A 27940-nucleotide genomic window follows, 5' to 3' on the forward strand; every position below is an offset into this window, starting at 1 on the left:
ACATCCTAATTAGTGTTAGAGTCAGGCCCGTGAACTGGATCATATCCTAATTAGAGGCCCGTGAACTGAATCACATCTTAATCAGTGTTAGAATTAGGCCCGTGAACTGGATCATATCCTAATTAGTGTTAGAATCAGGCCCGTGAACTCAATCACATCCTAATTAGTGTTAGAATTAGGCCCGTGAACTGAATCATATCCTAATTAGAGGCCCGTGAACTGAATCACATCTTAATTAGTGTTAGAATTAGGCCCGTGAACTGGATCATATCCTAATTAGTGTTAGAATCAGGCCCGTGAACTGGATCATATCCTAATTAGTGTTAGAATCATGCCCGTGAACTTGATCATATCCTAATTAGAGGCCCGTGAACTGAATCACATCTTAATCAGTGTTAGAGTCAGGCCCGTGAACTGGGTCATATCCTAATTAGAGGCCAATGCACTGAATCACATCCTAATTAGTGTTAGAATCAGACCCGTGAACTCAATCACATTCTAATTAGTGTTAGAATTAGGCCCGTGAACTGGATCACATCTTAATTAGTGTTAGAAACAGGTCCGTGAACTGGATCATATCCTAATTAGTGTTAGAATCAGGCCTGTGTACTCAATCACATCCTAATTAGTGTTAGAATTGGGTCCGTGAACTGGGTCATATCCTAATTAGAGGCCAGTGAACTGAATCACATCTTAATTAGTGTTAGAATCAGGTCCGTGAACTGGATCATATCCTAATTAGTGTTAGAATCAGGCCTGTGTACTCAATCACATCCTAATTAGTGTTAGAATTGGGTCCGTGAACTGGGTCATATCCTAATTAGAGGCCAGTGAACTGAATCACATCTTAATTAGTGTTAGAATCAGGTCTGTGAACTGGATCATATCCTAATTAGTGTTAGAATCAGGCCCGTGTACTCAATCACATCCGAATTAGTGTTAGAATCGGGTCCGTGAACTGGATCACATCCTAATTAGTGTTAGAATCAGGCCCGTGTACTCAATCACATGCTAATTAGTGTTAGAATCAGGCTCGTGAACTCAATCACATCCTAATTAGTGTTAGAGTCAGGCCCGTGAACTGGATCACATCCTAATTAGAGCCCCGTGAACTGAATCACATCTTAATTGGTGTTAGAGTCATGCCTGTGAACTGAATCACATCCTAATTAGTGTTAGAAGCAATCCCGTGAACTCAATCACATCCTAATTAGTGTTAGAGTCAGTCCCGTGAACTGGATCATATCCTAATTAGAGGCCCGTGAACTGAATCTTATCCTAATTAGTATTAAAGTCAGGCCCGGAAACTGGATCACATTTTAATTCGTGTTAGAATCAGGCCCGTGAACAGAGTACAGCATCATATATAGGAAAACGAAAGTAGAAGGTATGACGTATGCAATTTGTGTGTGTTTGAGTGCACAGAGTTTCCGGTCGGATCAGTTCACGGGCTTATAGCCTTTCCCGCAGGTTTAGCTTAGATTCTGATCAAGGAAGGATAACTCAATGGATGTAAACGATCAAAGGGCATTTGAACAGTTTTAAATTCAACCTCATAAGTGCTTTCAAATCGAAAATAGTTTAATAATAAAAATAATATATTCAAAATGTATTATATTAACATTCATGATCAAATGAAACCAATATCACGTGTATATATACAACAACAAAACAATAATTTATACCTGTATTTACAATAAAAAAAAAAAACAATAATATATACCTTTATTTACAACAACAAAACAATATATATCTGTCTTTACGACAACACAACAAAAGTTGATTTACAAATGCATGATGGTGAAATAGAAGAACCCTTCTCCGATACTAGTGACGTAGGCGCGTCTTTCAATAATAAAAAAAAACTGATTGAAGAAATGGAAGGAAAAAGATTGAGAGAAGAAAATTCTGAAAACACTATAATTGAGGACCCAGAGAGATTTTTAAAAATACAGAAGAAATCAAATATCTGCAAGACAGCCAACATTTCAGCTCTATTAAACGGAATACAAAATGGGGCAATGAAAATAATTCAAGGTAAGCTTTGAGCGACGCTGGGTAGAATTAGGCCATATTATGTAAATAAGTCCAAGGGCGTCGGCATAGGAGCGACGGTCGCCACCCCCAATTATTTGCAAAAATAAAATGGATAAAAAAATCAAAGGCCTCAAGGGCCTGAGAGTCTACTCACTCTTCATTGTCAACTGGAATAGGTAATCTTAAAGGAGCAAGATAGTAGTACACGGATGACGAACATCGTGTGTGTGAGTTCGCATATGCACGCTTCTTTTAGCAGGATTTATATTTTAATGCATCACATCTGTGTACGGTGACTAAATTTGACTAAGTCATGGCCACTGCCATTTAAATTACATGTACATATCCAACATGGATGTGAAGAGTCATTGCTAACTGATGATTGTGCTAAACAACCCATGATGTACAAATGCTAAGAATTGGAGGAAAATCATTATGTAGTCATATAGTACTTTATATCACAACAGAAAACCCTCAAATAAGCACCACAGTGGTTGTAAGAAGATACCATCCAACCAAAAAGTTCAGCAAATCAATTCCTTAAACTTTACTCAATGTTACAATGACTATGCAGTTGACATCTGTAAGAAACATTGCTGTTTTTACTGTACTCACTATCCATGCATATTTTTAGAGTTTATTCATCAACTAGTCATATAATGCTACCATCAAAACAATAAAGAAAACAAGAAATGTTTGTCAAACAATACAAACATACAACAATACCCCCACTCCCAACGTGGTGCAGAATTGTAAACGGTTATACACATGCATCATTTAATTGATATTAGTACCAAACCAATGCAAGTCAAGATGTTGAGTGGACAATATCTTCCTATGTCCAGAATGGACTGACCCTTGGCCTTTGACCATGTGATCTAAGATAGATAGGAGTCATCTATTCCATAGGATGTACCAGTGTACCAAGTTTGGTGTCAGTCAAGCTACTGATTCTTTAAATATAGGAGACAATATATTACTATGTCCAGTTTGACTCTTGATCTTTAACCATGTGACCTAACAATCAATAGGGGTCATCTACTTCTTAAGATGTACCAGTGTTCCAAGTTTGATGTCCGTCAAGCAAAGGGTTCTCGAGATATTGAGTGAATAGTATATTCCTATGTCCATTTTTACCCTTGACCTTTAACCATATGACCTTAGAATCATAAGGGGTCATCTACTTCTTAGGATGTACCAGTGTACCAAGTTTGATGTCTGTCAAAAAAAGGGTTCTCAAGATATTGAATGGACAGTATTTTCCTATGTCCAGAATGGACTGACTTTTCACCTTTCGACCTAAAAACCAATAGGGGTCCTCTTCTACTTATAACCAACCAACATTTGAAATATCATAACGATCAAGTGAATGGTTCCCAAGAGCGAACATGTGGTCTGCCGACCGACAAGTACGAAGCACACCCCCTCCTTTTCTTCTTTGAAAGGGGGCATAAGTAATTGTTTACAAAATCTCATATATATACCGTCGGATGAATTTAGAAATATGACTGAAATGGGTTTCCGTACTTCGGAAAACGTAAATATTGACTATTACAATGACATTAATGGAATTCCATAATTCTTCAAAAAAAAATAAAAATACAATCGGAATAGTACATTACAGTGGCGGATTTAGAGGGGGCGTAGCCGGCGCCCCCCCCCCCCCCCCCTCCCCCTCCCCTAAATTTTTCAAATTTAAGGTAAATCGCGGCATCTTGTTTCGGAAAATGTACTAAACGATAAAAGAAGCAATATTTCCTTCCACTCCCAGAGAAATAAATGACAAAATCTTTTGATTTCTTGAATTACTTTATTGGGAGAACTTCATTTTAAAAAAAAAAAAACTTAAAATTTTGGTCATTTTATTAATTTCACCTTCACAAAATGATAGAAAATAGTACAAATGACTAAATAGGAGAAATATTTCAAGCCACATAAAATCTGTAAAATTCGGGAGCTTCGCACCCTGTAACTAATCATTATGAAACAGTCAATTAAAATATTTCATCGTGCAATTTTTAAAACTGTCATGATATTATGATACCGTGACTAGCACATGTTTTGTACGTGTACGCGTCCTTTGTCACTTGATTTTGTCAGATTTCTTCATGTTGCACGTTTTTCTTAAGCCTGGGAATATGCAATTACTTCCGAGTTTTAACTTTCCTTTTGCAGTAAACGACTGATGTACTTACCCATCTAAATGCGGCGAAATTTTAGAGGGTTACGTTTGAATTCTTCATTTAATAACAATTAAATTACTGGCTTTAATTTTTGATTTGTTTATAATTACGGGGGGGGGGGGGGCTCGTTATATCGCACATTGGTACATCATTTTTCGAAGCTTGGGTGATGTTATATATATATGAACTTTAAACAAAGAAAATCTCGAGTCTGTTAAAACTTTATTGCTACAAACTCTCGTGCGCACTATCTTTAGTTTCTTTAAACGTATTGAGGGGACTCATTTAAATTACATTGTTATAAGAATGTCAACATACATGCATGATTTGTCTTTAAAACTTAATGAAGCTGTTCAAAAAGCAAATGAACAATTTTTGAAGATCTTTGTGCGCGGGATTAATTTGCTGTCGGTGTAAGAATATACATAAAGTTTGTGATACACGATGAATCCGCACGCCGTTGATAAATTCGCGAACCGACTTAAAAACCAAAATTTGAGAAAAATTTTAACGGCGCTATCTGCTCATTGGAGCGGCGAGTATTATGGTAATCGGAAAGAGGGCTCACTGTAAAGTTATTCAAGGGAATGCACAAATTATCCAAAACTCGCGATGAGCAAAACTTTGTCCAATATAGTCTCGGCTAATAATAATGATAATCTATTAAGTGATAGTGAGAAATTTAATAAGTGTGTCAGGCACCCACTCTATGAATCTGTCTACTTCAACCAACAGACGGGAAGCGTTCCTTCGGCCCCTAATTTGAGGCTGATCGACAATTCTTTTTTTTTTTAATATACGCATGTCCCAAACTGTGTACCTTGCAGTAAAGCAGAGAAAACTGCAATTGCTGTTGATTTCTGCTGGCGGCCGACATGCGTGTAAATTACTCCGCGGATCTGCAGCTTTTTCTATTTCGACTCTGTTGTTAATACATTTCACGGAAACAGACATTTTTTTAATTTGCAATTGAATTACAAGCATTTAACATATAAATTGTTTTCTTCGTGGAGAAACGAATGTAAAAACCGAATTGCAAACTCTTTTAAAACAAAGTTAGCGATTCGGTTTTTATATTCATTTCTCCATGAACAAAATAATTTATATATTCAATCCTATAATGATTTTACACACAACAGACATTTCCACAAAATATGTCCGGTTTAGGATTGTAAACTTTTTTGGTTTTTAATTTATAAAGCATTATCCCGATCATCCTGTTTTCCGAGAGATGGGTGTGATATTGTACGTGTCGGTTTCGGAGGATCGTTTGTTTCGCTGACTATTATATATAAACCTCCAAAATACAATAACAAGCATTATATTGTGATTTTTCTTCAATAAATCACTGGAAGAATTTTTTTTTAAAATTTTTGCTGTATTTTACTATTTCAACAAAAACTAAAATATTCAGGAAATAAAACTCGAACACGTAATGTAGAGTAACCTCGCATGCGCGAGTGCAACAGAAGTTTAATTATAATATACACATGTACATATACATCTGGAGGCTCATTTTCCCACTCAACTCATTCTACAATAGAAAACAAAATATGTTAACAACATGTACATTGATATACAAAATAATGTGTAACGTATTTCATGGCATTCTCTCACCAGAGAGCACATTACGCAAGCTTCTCCTGGACGTTAAAATACGGGTAATTTACATGTCCTTTATCTGTACACAGGTGAGCGATTTATTGTAAATGTCTGTCAGGAAAATATAGCTTGCATAACGCTCCCTCTGGTGAGATAACGATTCCATACCCTTACAAACAATTACATGTACTAATAAAAGATTTGAGATGTGAGGTTGTGTGCTTAAAGGTGGAGAAACGTTGAATTTCATTAAATAGGCACATGTCATTTTTTTCACAGTGAGGGGGGGGGGGGGGGGCGGGGGGGGGGGGGGGGGGGGGCGGGCGGGGGCAGATCGGAGGGGAAATAGTAAAAATAAAATAAAAATTAATTCCTCAAAAAAAAAAAAAAAAAATAATAATAATAATCCCGCCTGCCAAATCCTTAATTGATTCATCAACTAAAACGGCCTAAACATTAAATGGAGGAGAGGGGGGTCATCTTTTGATACATGAATTCAATTCAAAACTTTAACTACTAAATATATATAATGTACTATCAAGAAGAGCATAAAATAAACATTAACATAAGAAGCTGTTAAACACTGAACTTTTATTCTTGTCCCTTAATATGTTCATAAATATATGCATGTTTTATTTTTTATGCTTTGAAGTAAAATATACATAAAAAAGTTAATATCGCAATTTACCGTGCATGAGTAAAGTATTTCACAAATGTAGTTAATGGCCCTTTACAAAGCGCCCTGTAATGTAGAACTATAAGCCACAGGTCTTCAGATATGACGATGGAAACAGAGGTCCCGTGTCATGGTGGGCGTTGTCAAAATAAAGAACCCTCACTGTTACGAGTCAAACGGGGACCCACTGAATGACACCCCCCCTCTCCTCCCCAGTGTCGTCAAGTTGACCTTGCAAATTTTTCTTTTGTACCTTAAACGCAATATTATTTGTGTGCACGGGGCGTAATTACAATAAGTATAATTAAAGAAAGCAGTTATTCATTGTATACATATTTGATTGCATTTTATTTTTTATGAAAGGAAATTCTATCTTCTGACGGAAATGTTGACACAGCTACCCAACGTGATTCAGGTCAAAACAAGTTTTAAAACTATTTAGACAATCGATAACACGTAGATAGTGTATACAGGCTGACACGCCGCACAGGTATTTAATTCTCAGGACTAGACGGAAGGTCGAAAGAACAGGGAGGCCATGTTGGATTTTAAGGTGAGACAAAATTATATATACGCATTCTGACATTGTAGTGTTAGTAGTATCGATATTTCTGTGATTAATGAGATAGATCTGATCACTTAACCTGTGATCAACGGAATCGATCTGCTCACTTCGTTACTAAGTTCATAAAATTTCATTTGAAATATCAAATTTAATGACCACAGTGTTACATATCATGCTATAATTCTAGCTTCTCAATTGTTTTGACCTGTCAACGTCTCTAATTAAGATTCTTTTTTTATTGACAGTAAACTTTTCGTGTGATCCCGCCATCAGAAATGCATCCCCGGCGCAGTGCTCAGGAAGTCCTACTGTGTGACCTCTGTGCAACTGTTCCCCTACAGAGTCATTGTGAACTTTGTAATATAAATCTCTGTGTTAACTGTGCAGTAAAGCATCTCTCAGACTCGTCTAAAAGACACAATGTCGTGCCGTTTTTACAGAGAAAAGTTACCCCTAACTACCCAAAATGTCCGAAACACCCCGAAAAACACTGCGAACTTCACTGCGAGGAATGTAACATTCCTGTCTGTATTACCTGCGTCTCCTCAGGTAAACACAAAGGTCACGATATGTCAGATATTTTGGAAAAACTCAGCGCTAAAACAGAAAGTTTACAAAAAGATCTAAAAGAACTCGAGACAAGAATTTACCCGCGATATGAAGAAATGGCCTCCGATGTGCAAACTGAAAAAGCCGAGTTAGAAACGAAATACGGGAAACTGACCACAATTGCTGACCAACAAGGAGAAATCCTACACCAGGAGATTACCGCCATTGTCAACCGACGGAAATCCGCCATTGCGGAGATGAAAACTAAACATCTGGACGCACTAAATAAAAATACAGAAGAAATCACACAGAAAATGGCGGAACTCAAACAGATCATGTCCGACTTGAAATCAATCCTAAAATTAAATGACGTCTCCTTAACCTCTACTTATAAATCTAGGAATTCCCAATTTAGAACATTACCGCCTAAAGTCCGAGTTACATTACCGAGTTTCTCTCCTCAGAAAATAAACAAAGATCAGCTCAATGAAATGTTTGGTTCTCTGCCGCCATTATCCATTAACACAGAACATGGCGACACAATGAAGTCAGCAGAAGCTGTATCGTCTCCTCCAGTCAAACCACTGCTTGATGAGCCGCGCGTCACCGTCGCCATAGACACTGGGTATAGACAACTAGTCAGTGTTAGCTGTCTGAGTGAAGATCAAGTCTGGACACGCGGGAATAACGACACCATGAAGCTGCTCAACCTCCAGAGTAAACTACTGACATCAATACAAACCAAGTCAGGGAACACACCAGAGGACATAGCAGTGACACGGGACGGAGATCTTGTTTATACTGACTCTAGTAATAACACCGTGAACTTAATTAAGAATAAACAGATACAGACCGTGATCACACTACAGGGGTGGAGACCTCTCTCTGTCTGCTGTACCGCGGGTAACGACCTCCTGGTTACCATGATCAGTGATGATTACAAACAATCCAAAGTCGTGCGTTACTCCGGCTCCACAGAGAAACAAAGCATTCAGTTTGATGATCAGGGTCGTCCTCTCTACTCATCTGGTGGTAATAAATACCTCAGTGAGAAGAAGAACCTGGATATCTGTGTGGCTGACCGGTCAGCTAGTGCAGTAGTGGTGGTCAATCAGTCAGGAAAACTCCGATTTAGATACACTGGTCATCCCTCTAATACCGAGCAATCATTTTATCCAGTCGGCATCACTACAGACAGCCAGAGTCACATCCTGACAGCAGACCCTTACAATGACCGTATCCACATCCTAGATCAGGACGGACAGTTCCTCCGTTACATTCACTGTCATTTAGTCACTCCATGGGGTTTATGTGTGGACATCAGAGACAACCTCTTTGTGGCTGAGTGTCACACTGCTAAAGTGAAGAAAATCCAATATCTATAATCATAGTGTTAATTACACAGCTCTACAGTGTTAATTACATCTACCAACACAGTGTTAATTACATGTCTAATCACAGAGTAAATTACACCACCGTGTTAATTACATCTGTTTGTTAATTACAGTCCTGTGTACATAACAACCCTATGTTAATTACAATCCTGTGTAAAATACAGCCCTGTGTTAATTACAGCCCTGTGTACATTAGGGTTCTGTGTTAATTACAGTTCTGTGTTAATTACAGCCCTGTGTTAATTACAGCCCTGTGTTAATTACAGCCCTGTGTTAATTACAGCCCTGTGTACATTAGGGTTCTGTGTTAATTACAGTTCTGTGTTAATTACAGCCCTGTGTTAATTACAGCCCTGTGTTAATTACAGTTCCCTGTTTGTGATGTGTAACATGTACTTGTGTTTGTGAGTTTAACAGAACATTATTTTGTTTGTGAATTAATTCAATATGTGTTTGATTTTACAATGTATATATTAGATAAACATGATACAGAGTTCAGTCTTACATTATTACTACTGAGTACTTAGATTTGTAGTACTGTAACAGAGAGTGACCCCAAACGTCCGGTCTTCATCACAGATCTTCAGATTCAAGGTCACAGTCTTCTGTTTACCATCAATAACATCACACCACTTATCTAAATCTCCACCGTCCTACAAAATAAACAAAGTGTAATCATATCAAACTGAATTGTCAGGGATAGTTTGTGATATATTTACATGTTTAAATAGATGTCAATGTAATGGGAAGGAAAAGACGATATGGCTGAACTGGTGTCACAATGGGGATCGAATCCAAGGCCTTCGTTCCCACGATATGAAAGGACCAGGGATTGGACCCGAGACCCCTGTATTACTAGTCAGGTGCTCTAACCACTGAACTATCCAGATTGATATCAATGGTTTGACTGATTAGGAATCAAACCCGAGACCCCAGTATCACATATGTAATAGTCAGGTGCTCTAACCTCTGAGATATCCACGCTGATATCCACAGTACAAAGGGAACTGTTCCCATTACAATTTGTCTGTTGTTATTAACTTTTCGCATTATGATCTTCTCTGGGAATTCAAGTTTGTTCAAATGAAGGATCAAAGGGGAAATAATCAAGAAAAGGGAAAAATAGGGTGGGGTCATTTAAAAATCTTCTCAAGAACCGCTGGGCCAGAAAAATTGAGATTGATGTAAAAGTTTCCTGATATGTATCATAGATACAAGTTTGTTAGAACCATGGTCTGCCTGGAGTGGGGTAGGACGTCATCAGGAGATCAAAGTTTTACATGGAGATAGAGAGGAAAAATCTTCACAAGACTAGAAGGTCATAATTAATCACATCAATATGAAAGCATGCCCAGGTAGTACAGATTCAAGTTTGTTCAAGATGTTGTCCTCGGGGGGGGGGGGGGGGGGGGGGCAATAATGGACACAAGTTTTATACGGGGATATTTAGGGACACGTTTTTGAAATTCTTCATCTCAACAACAGCAGGGTCATGTTAATATGTAAACACGTTCAGATATTGCAGGTAATTCACTTAAACAAATCATTTTCAAGTGTAGCAGGTGTGCGGATTTAAGTGTTCATTATCTTGCGACTATATCCGGGGAGGGGGGCATATTGTCCTGTCCTGTATGTCTGCCCCTTACTTTATTATTGCTAAATGTGTACTAACTTTTGAATTGTGGGTCATATGGCTCTCATATTTCATATATCGGTATTCTATACAACAAGACCTTCCTAATAGTTTTTAACCCTGTGACCTTAACTGTAATTAGAGTTTGACTTTTTATTAAGAATATCAAACTCAAGCAGTATCTCCTGAACTATTTCAATACAGCGTTTGGATTTTATATATAGATTCCTTATGACAGAACCTTACATCTTACACCATTTTCTTTGACTTTGCAGTCTTGACCTTAAAGTTTGACTTATCTTTCAAAACTTGAGCTGAAACTTGAACCTTGCTGCTCATCACTTTTGAATTGTGAGTGATAGGTCTTTCATTTTTCATATCTGCTTCTTGTGACAAAACATGTTTACGTATCAAAGTTTTTAAACTTGTGACTTCAGAGTTTGACCAACTTTTAAGAAAACCTCATCAAGATCATATCTTTGGAACTATTTAAGCTGGCGTTTTCATATTTTGTATATGAAATACGTTATGACAAGACCCTTTGATAAGATGATATTGTGACAAGGCCGTTCCTTTCCTACCTTGTCACAATAAAGGACGAGGCCTTTCCTTTCCTACCGATCCCGTGGGGATCCGGGTTAGAATAGGTCCTCAGTACCCCTTGCTTGACGTAGAAGGCGACTAAATGGGGCGGTCCTTCGGATGAGACCGCAAAAACCGAGGTCCCCTGTCACAGCAGGTGTGGCACGACAAAGACCCCTCCTTGCTCAAAGGCCAAAAGCACCAAGCATAGGCCTAAATTCTGCAGCCCTTCATCGGCAGTGGTGACGTCTCCATACCAGTGAGATATTCTCAAGAGGGACGTTTAACAATATTCAATCAATCCTTTCCTACCAAAGTTGTTGACCTTGTAACCTTAACCTTGATCTTGACCTACTTGTAGAAAATCTTATTTAAGGCAATATTTCCTTAAATATTTAGGGAGGTCTTTAATACTTCATATACAGATTCCTTGTGGGAAAACCTTTCATCTCATACCATGACCTTTGACCTTGTATCAAGGTTATGTAGTGCTCATTTTGGGCTATGTTGGGATCACAATATGGGGTTAATTTTTTTTACGTTGAAATAAAGGTTGAAAACAAATCTTTTTCAAGATCCCAACAGCAGAATAAGAGGGTTTACCTTGATTCAGGTGAGCATTGTTGCCTATGAGGCTCTTGTATTTGTGACTGATGAATTACTAGTACTTTTAAGCATGACATTTTAACTTGGCCCGAGGCTGGTTCCATGTTACTCAGTTGGATGCGCACCTGACTATAGATTCTGAGAGCACCTGACTAGAGATTCTGAGAGCACCTGACTATAGATTCTGAGAGCACCGGACCAGATATTCTGAGAGCATCTAACTAGAGATTCTGAGAGCAACGGACCAGAGATTTTGAGAGCACCTGACTAGAGATTCTGAGAGCATCTGACCAGAGATTCTGAGAGCACCTGACTAGAGATTTTGAAAACACCGGACTAGAGATTCTGAGAGCACTTGACTAGAGTTTCTAATAGCACCTGACTAGATATTCTGGGACCCTGGGTTTGACTTCCAATCTAGTCCATTGCATTTTCTATAGCAAACAGCTATGTCTACAAATATTCATGGAAAATTAAGCTGTCCTACAACAAAAAATAATCCCATACTTGAAAAGTAAGTCTGGATCCTTTAAGGGGTATTTATGTCTTCCCTCTTCCCGGGGGAGAAGTATTATTTTTGTACAAAGTTATAGTGGATCTGAGGGGTGGAGAGTGTAAACTAGTTTGTGTACATATCTCCTCCTATATGGCTTATCGGAGTTCATTATGTCTTTGTTCCTGCCCATGCTTGCTCCTTCATACCATGCTGTACATAAAAGGAGGTTTCATTTGATGCAACTCCAATTTGGGGAGCTGGGGAGTTATTTGTTTTTCATAAAAACAACTTCTATTAAACAGGCTTCTACACAACAAATTTGCTTTCATTTTAAATCACGTGATTCAAGATTTCTGAGTCAGCATAAAGAACCCTATCAATTCCGGATGATTTGGTTTTGTACACTTAAACTTTGATCATCCATTATGACCCCATCAACCCCCCCCCCCCCCCTCCCGATATAACAATGATTTGAAAATACTTCAATTTTAATACCTTGGGATGCTTGTATATTAGTACGAGTATTCATAACCCTGCTGTCAGAGTTATAAAGATATTCCCTATGCTGTCTGACGTGTTTCATACCGATTGTTAGTCCGTTCTTGGCACACTGATTTTGACTACAGATAACTCTGTTTACAAGATCAGGACATCAGGCTCACGGCCAATATGACTGGTCGACAGGGGATGCTTACCCCTTCTAGGCATCTGATACCATCCCTGGTGTGTCCAAGGGTCCGTGTTTGCCCAACTATCTATTTTGTATTACTTATAGGAGTTATGAGATTGATCACTGTTCGTTATCTACGCCTTTCCTATAATCCCTATGTAACACTTTGATTCCCTATTGTGATCTCACCCTATCCCCAGGGGCAAAAATTTGAACAAATTTGAATTTGCTCTTCCCGGAAATGCTTGCACATTAACATATAGTAATCATGACCCTGTTTTTCTTAAGAAGATTGTTAAATATGTATCCTATATATCTCCCTTTAAAACTTAGATCCCTTATCGTGGCCCCATCCTACCTCCAGAAGCAAAGATTGGGAGAAACTTTAAACTACATTACCTGGGGATAATTGTATATCAAAGTATTCATGACCCTGATGTAAGATTATTAAAGATATTTCCTATACATTCCTATGTAAAACTCTGATTCCCTATAGTGGCCTCACCTTACCCCTAGCAACCTTAATTTGAACAAACTTGAATCTGTACTGCCTGGGAATGAATGCTTGCATATCAATATGATTTCTATTATGACCCTTTTGTTCCCTGAGAATTTTTAATGCTTTATCCTATGCATCACCATGTAAACTTTGATCACCCATTGTGACTCCATTTTACCCATTTGAGGCAAGTTTGGCTGATATTAGAGCTGTGGTACATGCTTGAGAAGAAGTCGAAAATGTTGAAAGAAAGTTAAGGAAGAGACGAATAGACTGATGCTGGACAATAATTCATCAGAATAGCTCACTTTAGCTTTCAGCTCATGTGAGCTAAAAAGAGTTAACACTACATGCCCCAGTCACAGCATGAATGAGGCATAAAAACGGAACATTTTGAATAATTTCATAAACAAACCTGACATTTTCTACAGTGATAGAGCTATCCAAGTCCTACCAGAATGTCAGGCGCAGGACAATTATCCTCGTCAATCAGTCAGACATCTCGAGTAACTGCTACCCTGTAAAATTTATTTCAACATTAAGGATTTGGTAACCAAAATGACTTCTTCACACTATTAGAACATGAATGTCTACAAAAAATCCATGTAAGCATTCTGAATGTACCAAAGTAGAACAAACCTCAATTTAAAAATATTCATAACACAATATCTAACCTCTGTATACATCAAGTCCTATGCGACATCAATGAAAAGTTTCTCACACCCTCACCTCCCAACATAAATTTTAGAAAATAGTTCTCTATACCCTCATATCTCAACGTAAAGTTCAGAAAATAGTTCTCCATCCCCCCACGTCTCAACATAAAGTTCATAGAATAGTTCTAATCCCTAGCTGTCACCTCACTACATAAAGTTCAGAAAGCAGTTTTCCAACCCCTCAACGTTCAATTCAGAAAATAGTTCACCACTCGCTCACCCCCAACGTAAAGTTCAGAAAATAGTTCACCACCCCCTCAACTCCCAATGTAAAGTTCAGTATTTGTAAATATGTTTAATACCTAAACCCTGTACATATATGAATAAAGAGTCTTAAAAGTCCATTGTTACTTATTCCTATTTCTCCATACATTTTATGGCATCATATTAACAATTTTTACTTAAGGGCAGATTCAACTCAGAATTTAAGAATAAAGGATTGATGAAAAATCAATAGAAAACATTATGTGTTGGTGAATTAGTGTACCTGGTGTCAACAACAAAACGTTTACAACAGGTCCATGGGCCACACTGCTCAACTGAGTCACCTTGGCCCATATTTAAAGATTTTTCCTATATAATAACATGTAACACTTTGATTCCTATTGTGCCCCCATCCTACCTCCAGGGTCGATGAATTTTTCAAACTTGAATCTGCACTATCTCAGGAAGCTTTCGTGTAAATGTAAAGGGCCAATGGTTCTTTAGAAGATATTTAAAGAGTTTCCCTATATATTTGTTTATAAAACTTAGATCCATTATTGTGAACCCATCCTTCCCATGAATGGGGGCAATCATTTTAACAAACTTGAATTTGCACTATGTCATGAAGCTTTCGGGTAAATGTAAACTTTTTTGGTCCAGCGATTTTTCAAAAGACGATTTTTAAAGATTTTCCCCATACCTAGTTACCTCGGTATATCGCCCGTCATTATATCGCCATCACCACATACTGCCATCGAAATGTATACAATGGATTTCCATAGACGCTAAAAATTCTATATAACGCCAACCTCGCCTATCGCCACCTGTTTTTAGGTACAAAAGGTCAAACTGCCTTTCTAAATACCCGACGACAATGCCAACGACCAAGGATCAGAAGCCCTAATTATACATAGTTGGTCTGCTCCGCTGAATCAGAGTGAAACTAAATTTAGTATGTGGCATGAAAACAGGTAAGTATTGGTAACTGCAATACCGTATATACTCGCCTATAAGTCGGTACAAATTTTTATCAGAATCGGTTGACAATTTCAAGTCAATGCTCTAGTGTTTTTACTTATGTTTCAAAAACTATATTGAGAAATTAATAATTATGAGGTGCTCAATATCCAAGCCTTATCTGTTTGGGGTTTAAATGCAACCCTTGATCTATGATGGGCAATGATTTACCTAAGCAATTATGGTCTCCTAATTTCCAGTACCTGACACCGTGTTTACTTAGTGGCACACGCCTCGCGAAAACCGTTATTGTGGGATTCAGGTAAAATTTATTGTATTAACAATATATTTTTTTAAGAGTCAAGAATGATGATATAAACTATCTGTTAACAATATTCAATCTTTTATGAAATATATTTCAGCCAGTATACATATGAATATTTCAATATTAAATCGGGTTCGTAATTCAATTTTATTATTCATGATAATTGTCGGAGTTGTTTTAAAAAACCACTACATTACGCCGCCCAGAAAAATACCAATCTTCTTAGGACGTGCCTATAAGTCGGACATAGAGTTTTGGACTAAAACTTAACTCCCAAAAATCCTACTTATACAGTAATAACTTGAACATACTCATTTAAAATTGTCCAGTAGTTTTGCCTACGCATGAACAATGAGAAACGAAACTACTATCGGCTGCAAACTTCCACCAATGTTCATGTGCACACTAAACTAAATCTCTATTCGATGGGATTTGCTATCAACTGCTGTACATTTTGTGTATCATGCGACTTTTGTGTGTATTTATTTGTGTGACATCATATTTCTGTGTCCCAGAAAAAAGTTGCAGTCATTGCATGTGTGTTTGACAACCTGCTCAACCCACTCAGTTAGCGTAGAACCTACCATGACAGAAATGAAACTATTGTAGATATACTTACGTGTTTTACAAATGCACAAGAGCAGAATATGCATTTTTTAGCAAAGTTTAAAGAAGTAAAGCAAAGCAATTATTTTTACACATTGTGTCATATGTGGACGGCAATAGCTGGTGATATAACATGGTAACACTACATTTGTATGTAAAACTTTGACCCTCTATTATGGCCCTATCCTACCCCCGGGGCCCAGGATTTGAACAAACTTGAATCTGCACTATGTCAGGAAGCTTTCATGTAAATTTGTACTTTCCTGGCACAGTGGTTTTTGAGAAGAGGTTGTTCAAAGATTTTACCTATATATTCGCATGTAAAAGTTTGAACCCCTAATGTGGCCTCAACGGGGGTCATGGTTTTAACAAATTTAAAAGTGGACTATGTCAGGAAGCTTTCATGTAAATACCAGCTCTTCTGGCCCAGTGGTTCTTAAAAACAGATTTTAAAAAGACCCACCCTATTTTTTTGTAATTGTCTCCCCTTTGAAGGGAACAGGGCCCTTCATTTGAAACAAACCTGAATTCCCTTTCCCCAAGGATGCTTTATGCCATGGTGAAATTGCTCGAGTGGTTCTAGACAAGAAAATTTTCATAAATCGTCAATGTATTTTCACTATTTCCCTATTGAGTTCCCTTGGAAAGGGGCATGGTCCTTCATTTGTACAAAATTGAATCCCCTTCACCCAAGAATGCTTTGTGCCACCTTTTGTTGAAATTGGCCTACTGGTGCTGAAGAAGATGAAAATGTGAAAAGTTTATGATGACCCTCAAAACAGCGGACAACGTACAAATTTCGGTCAGAAAAGTTCACTTAAGCCTTCGGCTCTGGTGAGCTAAAAATGGATCTAATGTACATAATTTTCAGCCCAATAAATTTCAGAATATCCCCACCGTTTTACCATAATTGGGGTCATTGGACTGTTGTGTTTGCCCTTGCCAGGCACCGATGGTCTTATTCTATCCCCTGGAGTAAGAATTAACAAGAGGCCCATGGGTGGACCACATCACTCACCTGAGTCACATTGGTCCATATAAGAAAACTTTCCATATATATTTGCATGTAAAACCTTAATCCATAGTATGGCCCCAACCTACCCTAGGCCATGGATTTTGCAAACTTGAATCTACACTATGTCAGAAAGCTTGCATTTAAATGTGAATTTCTTTGGTCCAATGATTCTTGAGAAGATTTTTCCTATATATTTGTATGTAAAACTTTTATCCCCCCTTGTGGCCCCATCCTACCACCAGGGGCCATGATTTGAACGAACTTGAATCTGCATTATATCAGGAAGCTTTCATATAAATCTCAGTTTTTCTGGCTCAGTGGTTCTTGAAGGAATATATATATTTGTATGTTAAACTTTGATCCCCTTGTGGCCCCATCCGACCCCCGGGGACCACGATTTTAACAAACTTGAATCTGCACTATGTAAGAAAGCTTTCATGTAAATATCAGCTTTTCTGGCTCAGTGGTTCTTGAGAAGATTTTTCCTATATATTTGTATGTAAAACTTTGATCCCCTATTGTGGCCCCATCCAACCCCCAGGGACCACGATTTTAACAATTAAGAATTTGCACTATATCAGGAAGTTTTCATATAAATCTCAGCTTTTGTGGCTCTTTGGTTCTTGAGAAGAAGATTTTTAAAGATTTTCCCTATATATATGTATGTAAAACTTTGATCCCCTATTGTAGCCCCATCCGACCCCCGGGGGCCAGGATTTTAACAATTTAGAATCTGAACTATATCAGGAAGCTTTCATATAAATCTCAGCTTTTGTGGCTCAGTGGTTCTTGAGAAGAAGATTTTTAAAGATTTTCCCTATATATATGTATGTAAAACTTTGATCCCCTATTGTGGCCCCATCCGACCCACGGTGACCAGGATTTTAACAATTTAGAATCTGCACTATATCAGGAACCTTTCATACAAATCTCAGCTTTTGTGGCTCAGTGGTTCTGGAGAAGATTTTTAAGGATATTTCCTATATATTTGTATGTAAAACTTTGATCCCTTATTGTGGCCGCATCCGACCCCCGGGGGCCAGGATTTTAACAATTTAGAATCTGCTCTACCTAATAAAGCTGATCTATATATCTCAGCTTTTGTGACCCAGTGGTTCTTGAGAAGAAGATTTTTTAATGACCCTACTCTATTTTTACCTTTTCTTGATTATCTCCTCTTGGAAGGTGGCCTGGCCCTTTATTTCAACACTTTAGAATTCACTTTACCTACGGATGCTTTGTGCTAACTTTGGTTGAAATTGGCCCAGTGGTTTTTGAGAAAAAGTAAAAAATGTTAACAGTTTACAGACGGACGGACGCCAGAATACCGGTGATCAGAAAAGCTCACTTGAGCTTTGAGCTGAGGTGAGCTGAAAAGTTAATAATATATTCAAGGAGGGTTTCACAAGACTTAAAGAGGTTTCGTTATTTCTACCTCTGTAGTTCTGAAGACGATACATAAATGACCCCATCCTATCTTTTTTCATTTGTTGATTATCTAATCCTTGAAGGTGGGAGTCCCTTCATTTAAACGATTTTTAATCCTTTAACAGTACTAAGTTTGGTTGAAATTGGGCTCTGTGATTGTAGATAAGTTCAAAAATAAGTTTACAGACAAACGGACAAACAGATGTACAACAGAGAACTGGTGATCAGAAAAGTCCACTAGAGCTTATAGCTCAGATGAGTTAAAACAAGAGGCCCAAGGGCCTAGAATCGCTCTTCTGATAAATTGTACAACCCCACCATTTCTATTCTTAGCCTCTTAGTATTCTAAATCTTTAGTTAAATCCTAAGAATTCAAAAAAAGTAGGTCAATGTGACCTACTTTTTGGTTTACACATTTTGAGAACCCAAGAAATATCAACTGACAAAGTTTGATGATTTTAAGCCAATTAGTATCTGAATATTGAAATATAGCTGTCAAATTCCAATCGTAGGTCATGGTGACCTACTTTTTGGTCATCGAACTCCGAACATGCAAGACCCATCAACTGACAAAGTTTGATGACTGTAGGTCAAATAGTATCTGAAATATATAAATATAGCCGTCAAATTCCAAAAGTAGGTCAAGGTGACCTACTTTTTCGTCAACACCCTTCAAACATGCAAGACCAAACAACTGACAACGTTTGATGACTGTAGGTCAAATAGTATCTGAATTATATAAATATAGCCGTCCAATTCCAAAAGTAGGTCAAGGTGACCTACTTTTTGGTCAACATCCTTTGAACATGCAAGACGCATCAACTGACAAAGTTTGATGACTGTAGGTCAAATAGTATCTGAAATATATAAATATAGGTGTCCAATTCCAAAAGTAGGTCAAGTTGACCTACTTTTTGGTCGAAACCCTTCGAACATGCAAGACCCATCAACTGACAAAGTTTGATGACTGTAGGTCAAATAGTATCTGAATATATAAATATAGCCGTCAAATTCCAAAAGTAGGTCAAGGTGACCTACTTTTTGGTCGACACACTCCGTTGACTCAAGATACATCAACTGTCAAAGTTTGATAATTGTAGGTCAAATAGTGTCTGAAATATAGTAATTTAGCTGTCAAATACCAAAAGTAGGTCACGGTGACCTACTTTTTGGTCGACACAAACCGAAGACGAAGACGCATCAACTGACAAAGTTTGATGATCCTAGGTTTTACAGTGCCCAAAATATGCATCTAAAATTGAAAATGTGAAATTTGAATATCTGCAAAATTCAAAAAGTAGGTCACTGTGACCTACTTTTTTATAAATATGTTTCAAGGCCTCAAGATGCATCAACTTACAAGATTTGATGATTCTAAACCTCTCGGTATTTGAAATAACAACTTAAAATATATCTATAAATGATAAGCCATAAAATTCAGAAAGTAGGTCACGGTGACCTATTTTTCAGTTGACGCATTTCAAGGTCCCATGATCCACCAACTGACAAGTTTTGATGATCATAGGCTTCAAAGTGTCCAAGATATGCATCAAAATTAATTTTAAAATAAATACCTGCAAAATTCAAAAAGTAGGTCACCGTGACCTACTTTTGAGACAACTTGACACAAGGTCCTAAGATGCATCAACTGTCAAAATTTGATGATCCTAGTCCTTATAATGGCTAAAATATCTAAGATTTAAGGAATTTAAAAAAAATTAAATTTAGGTCAACTTTGAAGAGACCTTGAGACCACGCCCTTTGCCCCAGGGTAATGCCTTGAACAATTTTTAATCTACAACATATCCTGATCCTTATGTGTAAGTTTGGTGATAATCTGCCCTGTGGTTCTTGAGAAGAAGATTTTTTAGCAACCACTACTTTTGTTTGTATTTTCCTGATTATCTCCCCTTGTTAAAGGGTCACATCCCTTTATTTAGTATGTATGAAAGCCCTTGGGCCAATGATACCCTGTACCAAATTTGAAAGAAATTGGCCAACGGGTTCTTGAGTTATAGCCCTTTTTCTAAAAAGTTTACGCACACCGCCCACCGCACAAATGGCCATAGCATTAGCTCTTTGAGCCTTTGGCTCAAAAGAGCTAAAGATAGAAATTTTACCAGCTCCATTCAAAAGTTTGTCTCCAGAAATGGATCAGATGCTAAGAAAACCTCTCTTCTTTTAAGAGATACCGGTAAGAACTGCTCCTACTGCAGGGTGTCACCATCTCATGAGGACCAGGGAGCTGAAAAACCAAAGTGACAATGAGTGTTGGAATGGCCAGAAATCAGACAGGTAAATGAAAGTTTGAGCAAATTAAAATCCTTTTGAATTTTGTGAAAGGAAACCTGAGCTTGTTCTCTTTTAAACAGAAGACTCACTGTCCTTATTGGTAACCTGAACATTGGTTATATGTAACACTAAGACTAGAAAGTCAATAACAATTTTCCTATATTGAACCTGTCTTTGAGCCTGACTCTGACAGAGGGGTCATGGATTTTACAATTTTCATTCAGGTTTTTTAAGGTCATCATTTTGAGGGTCTGGACCTTTCCATTGGGAAAATAATGGAATATTTGGCATTGGGAATGAGAACTTCTCTCAGCTCCCTACAGACCCTAAAATTTCCAGAAATTAGAGGGCTTTTCAAACATCATAAAAAAGCATTCAGATGGTAGACCCTCCTATAGAAATTATCAAAACAGACAGGTATACAGACATTGCTGTATCATAATAAGCCCCATCTACAGCCGAACATACAGACATAACTGTACCATAATACGTCCCATCTACAGACAGACATACATACATTGATGTACCATAATATGTCCCATCTACAAATGGGCATACAGACATTGCTGTATCAAAATATGTCCCATCTACAGACAGACATACAGGGCTGATACATTGCTGTATCGTAATATCCCATCTACAGACAGACATACAGACATTGCTGTACGATAATACGTCCCATCTACAGACAGACATACAGACATTGCTGTACGATAATACGTCCCATCTACAGACAGACATACAGACATTGCTGTACTATAATACGTCCCATCTACAGACAGACATACAGACATTGCTGTACTATAATACGTCCCATCTACAGACGGACATACAGACATTCCTGTACTATAATATAGTACAATGCATGTAGCTATAACTCATATCTTTCACTATGAACCAAATTTACAACATTCAAACAACATTTAATATGTAAAATAACACCATTAACAAGTGCTGTATTATAATTTACATAGTCTAAGGGAGATCACTGTAAAATTTGCCAGCATGCTCTTTACATGATCAAAACTTTTTACATTAAATATGAATACTTCTCTTAGTCTTCTCAGGGCAAATGATGACACCCATTGATTGCTACATCCTATCAATTTTCAATAAAGTGTTCAGTCTTCAACACCAGGCAATGATGGAGTGGTGAATTAAGAAAATGTCTTCTGTCCATTCATACAAGTCCCTAAAAAATTTCAATGATAAGTTATTGCCAAAATTGAGAATGTAAATGAGGCTGAGATGATTGAGTCACAGATGTTGCCAGCTGGAAATATCACGTCCCTCAGGAGCCAAGTCCCTACATGTAATCCATGTTTAGAGTGATGCAATGTACAATAACCCCCTGTACACATTATGTACTCGAGGGTGGGTGAGTCGTTCTTGCAGCCAGCGACACAAACTGTGTACTCCTTCCATGGAAGTGTTACCTCAAAGCATGAAAATAATTAAAATGTTGACAAAGAATGAACATTGCTGAATACATGGTCACTTACATGAAGACAATGACAAAACAAAGATGATGTTGACTATATGTATAGTGTTAGTTTATATGACAAATAAAACCTCAGACTCATTTTTAAATACATGTAGTTGCCTTTAAACATTTAAAGTGTGTCACAAGAAGATTTGATTTATTTCTTTAAGATATTAAAAATATTTTTTTTGGCTTTCTTAATTATTTGCTAGTAGTTAACATGGTTATTAGGTATAATATATATACTATATGTTAGTAAGTTTCAACAATTAATGTTTGAAATCTAAGAACTTTTTTTTTAATGAAAGCGTTTTATTTTATTCAGTCATGCAATTTGAGTCAACCATTTTCCTATCCATTGGGCCAAAACTGCAGTAAAAGTTCTCAGAGGATTCTAAAAAAAATAAGTTGATAGCCGGTCAAGTGACCACGAATTAAGTATACATAATTTAAAATAATGTAGCCCTGTACCTCGTAATGCTTCTTGATAAACTTCTCTGATCGGACGCATAGTGCTGTCCACTCTTCTGATAATGGATCAGACAGCTCCATTCAATGTCTGTGTGCAGGATAGCTGCTACTATCCCCACCATTAGCTTAGTGGACACCACCCTAGATAAAATATCAACAACATGATTCGAATAAAACACATCAACATCTCAGTTCAAAAACAAGCAAGTCATAATGTAGACAGGATCACGAGCCCGAGACAAAAAAATGTAGATATCCCGAGCATCATTCTAATTGTTCATCCAAAAAAGTGGACACCCTGAGCATCATTCGAATTGTTCAGATACAAATCATTAGTTTTTCAATTTATTCTTTGATAGTAATCTATTTTTAATTTTTACACAAAATGATGCAGTTTTAATGGACTGTGCCCCACAGCGAAATCCCGCAGGCATAAATAGTGCCCCCCCCCCTACTCTGGGGTCATGATGTATTGTAAACAAACTTCATTGTGAATCTACAAGACTTGAGTACACATGATTAACTTTTGATGCTGTGCCCCACATCTGAATTCTACAGGTGAAAATAGTGCACCCTCCCTACCTGGGCTCAAGGGTGGTGATGTAAACAAACTATGACCCTACAAGGGTGGTGATGTAAACAAACTATGACTCTACAAAGGTGGAGATGTAAACAAACTATGACTCTACACGGGTGGTGATGTAAACAAACTATGACTCTACAAGGGTGGTGATGTAAACAAACTATGACTCCACAAGGGTGGTGATGTAAACAAACTATGACTCTGCAAGGGTGGTGATGTAAACAAACTATGACTCTACAAGTGTGTTGATGTAAACAAACTACGACTCTACAAGGGTGGTGATGTAAACAAACTACGACTCTACAAGGGTGTTGATGTAAACAAACTATGACTCTACAAACCATAAAGATGCTAGAACACAAAATTTTGAAGAATTGCATTCATTTGGTCCTTAATTGATTTTCATTAAAAATGTCTAGATTGATCATACGTAATAATTAGAACTCTTTTTTACCTCTTCCTTCCCCCAGGGGTCATCTTAACATGAAATAACTGTAATCTACACATGAAGATGATCATCTGAGTTACAGTGTTATGACCCCATCTTGAACCCAAGAGCTGTGTTGTGCACAAATTTAATGTACAAGATGATGCCTGCATATCTATTTGTAAAATGAATTTAAATTTGTGGTTCCTAAATAGAAAATTTATCTTAGAAGAAAACAGTTTTCCTCTGTGACCTCACCATGACTTCAGGAGTTATGATATGAACAAATTTGAATGTACACTTCATGCGGATACATGTATATTGATTTCTCTATATATACTAATAACAATTGCGATTCTTCTTCAGGTTTATGACAGTGACTTGATGGGCGTTACTGGTCACTCAAGCTTTTCATATCTTTGCAGCTCCAGCGATTTTTTCCCTTATATAACTGGCACCGATAAACGGTACCATTCTCAATGCCAAAAACTGTTGATTTTTCCCAATTTTGAGACTAAAAATTCCCAACTTACTTTCCAAAAAATAGACCACTGACATCTTAATGTACTTAGTCTGAAACATTGTACAAGTTAATTAAAATGTTCACTTCCGGTATTAAATCGAAAGTACAGGGGAAAGAGTACCAATTATTTTCCCATAGAACTCAATACAAACCTACCTGTGCACAGGTAGGAAATTTGAGTTCTGAAATTTCTGTGTCATGAGATCTGTCACCATGTGAATGAGCTGCACCATCTATGGACATTGACATTACCAGGAATGAAAGACTCTGACAATTCTGATGATATTTGGATCTGATTTTTGACTGTAATAAATAAAATGTTATTAAAGTTACACGATTCTGTTTTTTTTCTTATGCATGAAATAATTTTAAGGCATCATATTGACAATTTCTTTATAAGGGTAGATTTTACCCCGATTTTAAGGAGGACCCCCCAAATTGCAAAAAGTCAGAAAAACTGCTAAATGTAAAACTTATACGGTACCAATTTTGATGCACCAGATGCGCATTTCGACAAATAATGTCTTTTCAAAGAAGTCTGAGTAACAATTTTCTGTAAGATCAAGAAAGAGAAACCATGTAGGAATCTAATAAATCTAGTGGTTCTTAATATGTTCTCCCAGCTGCTGATGTAGGTGAGATAACTTTAACCTCCCCCTTACACAAGAACATTGGGGACATGACCAGTGCCTCCCCATCTTATCTGTTTACAAAGATCTTAGATAAGGGTCAGTCCAGCATTTTACTACATCATCACAGCTCAGGCTCTACTGCACTGAACAACATCCATTATTTGAAAAATACTGCAATTTGAAATTGGAAAAATTGAAAATATCCCAACATGCCAAAGTTTGAGAAGGGCAATACCCAGGGCTTTAAATTCAAATCTGTGCCTTCTAATAAGGGCATGCAGAGAGTGAAAGAAAAATTGTACCTGCTCCATATGAAAGACTGCCTCCTGAAATGGATCAGTTAGTGAAGGACCCTCCTTCAGCTTCAGAAAAACAGGAAATGCTCCCGCGGCCAGGGTGCCACCATTTGTTACGCTCAGGAAGCTGAAAAATGAAGGTGGAAATGAGTGCCGGAATGCTCAAATGCTATACATGTAAGTAAAAGTTTCATTAATTTAATGATCATCGATGAAATTTTCAAGACATTTTTGGCAAACGAACCACCTCGTTATATGTTACATCAGAGAATATGAAAAATATAGCCCCCCCCCCCCCCCCAGAGAGTGTTTCTCATGAAATCTACTGCTAAATGTAAATACATGCAGATATATGTAAACTAAGGCATGATACAAGCAGTTAATAAGTCATGCATCTGACTAATTACCAATCTGGAAGATTTAAACAACTATATTAAAAAATACATCAGTTGTAAGTGTTGTATGATAATTCTCAAAATCTAAGGGAAGTAACTGCCTGTACACTATTTGCACTCCAAACCTTTTATGAGAGAAATGAATACTTCTCTGACTCTTCTTAGGGTAAACCAGGACTCGCACAGGCTGCTACATCTCGGCAAGACAGCGGCCATGTTTAACAAGGTGTTCCGCCTAAACCAGCAAGGTATTCCAGACTGTCGGGGTATCCTGACTTGGGATCTAGACACTGAGGAGAGGCGTGGCCTTGCCACCCGGATGAGGATGACATGCTCTGAGTGTCCGTTCCTGTCTGGCCTGTACAATTTGTATGAGGAGGTAGAGACCAAATCCCCAGGGAGAAAGGCTGCCACTGTAAACTACGGTTTACAAGTTGGCCTAAGTCAAACCCCTTTAGGAAATGATGGGTTGAGGAAAATTCTACTTTCAACCAACACCCCTCCCCCTTCACGTAAGTCCCTACAAAAATCAAGTAACAAAGTTCTGGCCAAAATTGTCAACCTTAATAAAGAGGATATGAGTCACAGGTGTCACCAGCTGGTGGAAATCAACACCCTCAGGGGAAATGAGTCCCCACATACCATCTCTGTTCAGAGCGAAGGTATGTACAATAACCCCCTGTACTCAAGGGTGGGTGAGACACCATTCCAGCTGGCGACACAAACTGTGTATTCTTTTGCAGAGAATGTCACCACAAAACATCAAATAATTAAAGTGGTGACAAAAAATAAAATTTGCTCCAAACATGGCCACTGTTGACCACTGTTGTAGTCCTGGGGTATGTGGGGCAAACCTTCCAATGCATCACACCATAGGGGATGAGTTCACCTGGGCTAAGGAGGGAATGGCAGAACTCCTCAGTGAGACTGGCCTCGAGGTACAGGAGGTAACCACTGACCCGAGCGGCGCATTCCCTCTATCAGGATGGGCTTCTGAAAAAACAACCAATTCATTATATCGACACTCGGCATTGTCTGAAAGCATCAGAAAGTCTATCAAGAGAGACGAAAAACAGGCACAGGTCATGCCTGGAAGAAACAAGGCTGAAAGAATAAAAACTTTGCATAATTTTGCCTTAGATGCAGTAGACACTAGACTGATGCACAGCCAAGATAAATCAAACCTATGAGGCATTTGCAAGGGATGCTGCAAAGATGAAAAACAAGCTCTCATATGCTAAACTTGCAATGGTGCATTGCTACATGGGTGATCATGCATCATGCAGATAACACTCTCTGGTGTGCAAAGAGGGATTAAAAAGTAACTGGTTAAGAAAAAGTACATATCTGAGTGACAATTTCAAAATACCCTGTTCGGCCGAGAATGAGAACTTGCTCCATGCTTGTATCTCAAGAAGATTGTCTCCAGCTGTCCTGGCCAAGACGATCAAAAACTGCAACTCTCAGAAGGTCGAGAGCTTTAATCGAACCCTGCGACGATCTCTGCCTCGCAATGTAACATTTCCGAGGGACTTTTCCGGTCAGGTGCACAATGCTGTCCACTCTTCTAATAATGGTCCGGGCAGGTCTATTCGGGGTATCTGTGCAGGGGTAGGTGCTGTCATCCCACAAAAGTAAAAGAGTTGTCAAATGAAAAAATTGTACAAACTTTATGAGAGGCATCAAGAAGTCAAATACCAGAAAAATGGGGTTACTGAAATCTGTGCAATACCCACAAAAAAGTGCTATACCCAGAAAAAAGTACACTATACCCAATACTGCGATAATATACACAGGATATCCTCTTAGATGGGTTGAGAAATGGTTATCTGGAAAAAATGGTACACTGAATTGGTACCGTTACCGTTATACAGCCAATTCATAGAAAAATCCAATACATCCGGCGCTATTTGCCGGCGCCATTGCTTGTGACGTATTATAAGGTATACCACGCCCGATCAAATTAAAGACGATGATGTAGTTTAAATGATGGTGGGTTTTTCTAAGTTTATAAATTCAAATATATGTATTTTTTTTTTTTTTTAATATAAGTTGATGCCCCATCACCTGTCATTTTGTCACCAAAATGAATTCA

The 27940-nt window shown here is 37.9% G+C and overlaps 1 protein-coding gene and 1 long non-coding RNA gene across 7 annotated transcripts; one reads left to right on the forward strand and one right to left on the reverse strand.

The window, feature by feature from the left end:
- Positions 1–5658: 5658 nt before the first annotated feature.
- Positions 5659–27842, reverse strand: LOC130047644 (uncharacterized). 6 transcript variants are annotated; one of them, XR_008796461.1, is made up of 11 exons: positions 27618–27842; positions 27215–27463; positions 25457–26838; positions 24679–24825; positions 22990–23130; positions 22085–22227; positions 20936–20988; positions 13908–14010; positions 9512–9659; positions 8466–8965; positions 5659–5754 (listed from the first exon to the last, which is right to left on the reverse strand). It is a non-coding gene; the product is annotated as an uncharacterized LOC130047644 (long non-coding RNA). The 6 variants fall into 6 exon arrangements; XR_008796460.1 differs by lacking the exon at positions 27618–27842 and having other exon boundaries at positions 20864–20988; positions 25457–25577; positions 25993–26838; positions 27215–27546; XR_008796463.1 differs by lacking the exon at positions 27618–27842 and having other exon boundaries at positions 8466–8968; positions 20864–20988; positions 25457–25577; positions 27215–27527.
- LOC125655688 (uncharacterized) lies at positions 6832–9500 on the forward strand. Its single transcript, XM_056143017.1, has 2 exons — positions 6832–7051; positions 7309–9500. Exon 2 carries the CDS (start codon positions 7339–7341, stop codon positions 8995–8997), a length of 1659 nt encoding a protein of 552 aa, XP_055998992.1. The 5' UTR covers positions 6832–7051; positions 7309–7338; the 3' UTR covers positions 8998–9500.
- Positions 27843–27940: the final 98 nt, after the last annotated feature.

This window comes from Ostrea edulis, chromosome 7, assembly GCF_947568905.1.
Source record: "Ostrea edulis chromosome 7, xbOstEdul1.1, whole genome shotgun sequence".
In the NCBI taxonomy this organism is placed as follows: domain Eukaryota; kingdom Metazoa; phylum Mollusca; class Bivalvia; order Ostreida; family Ostreidae; genus Ostrea; species Ostrea edulis.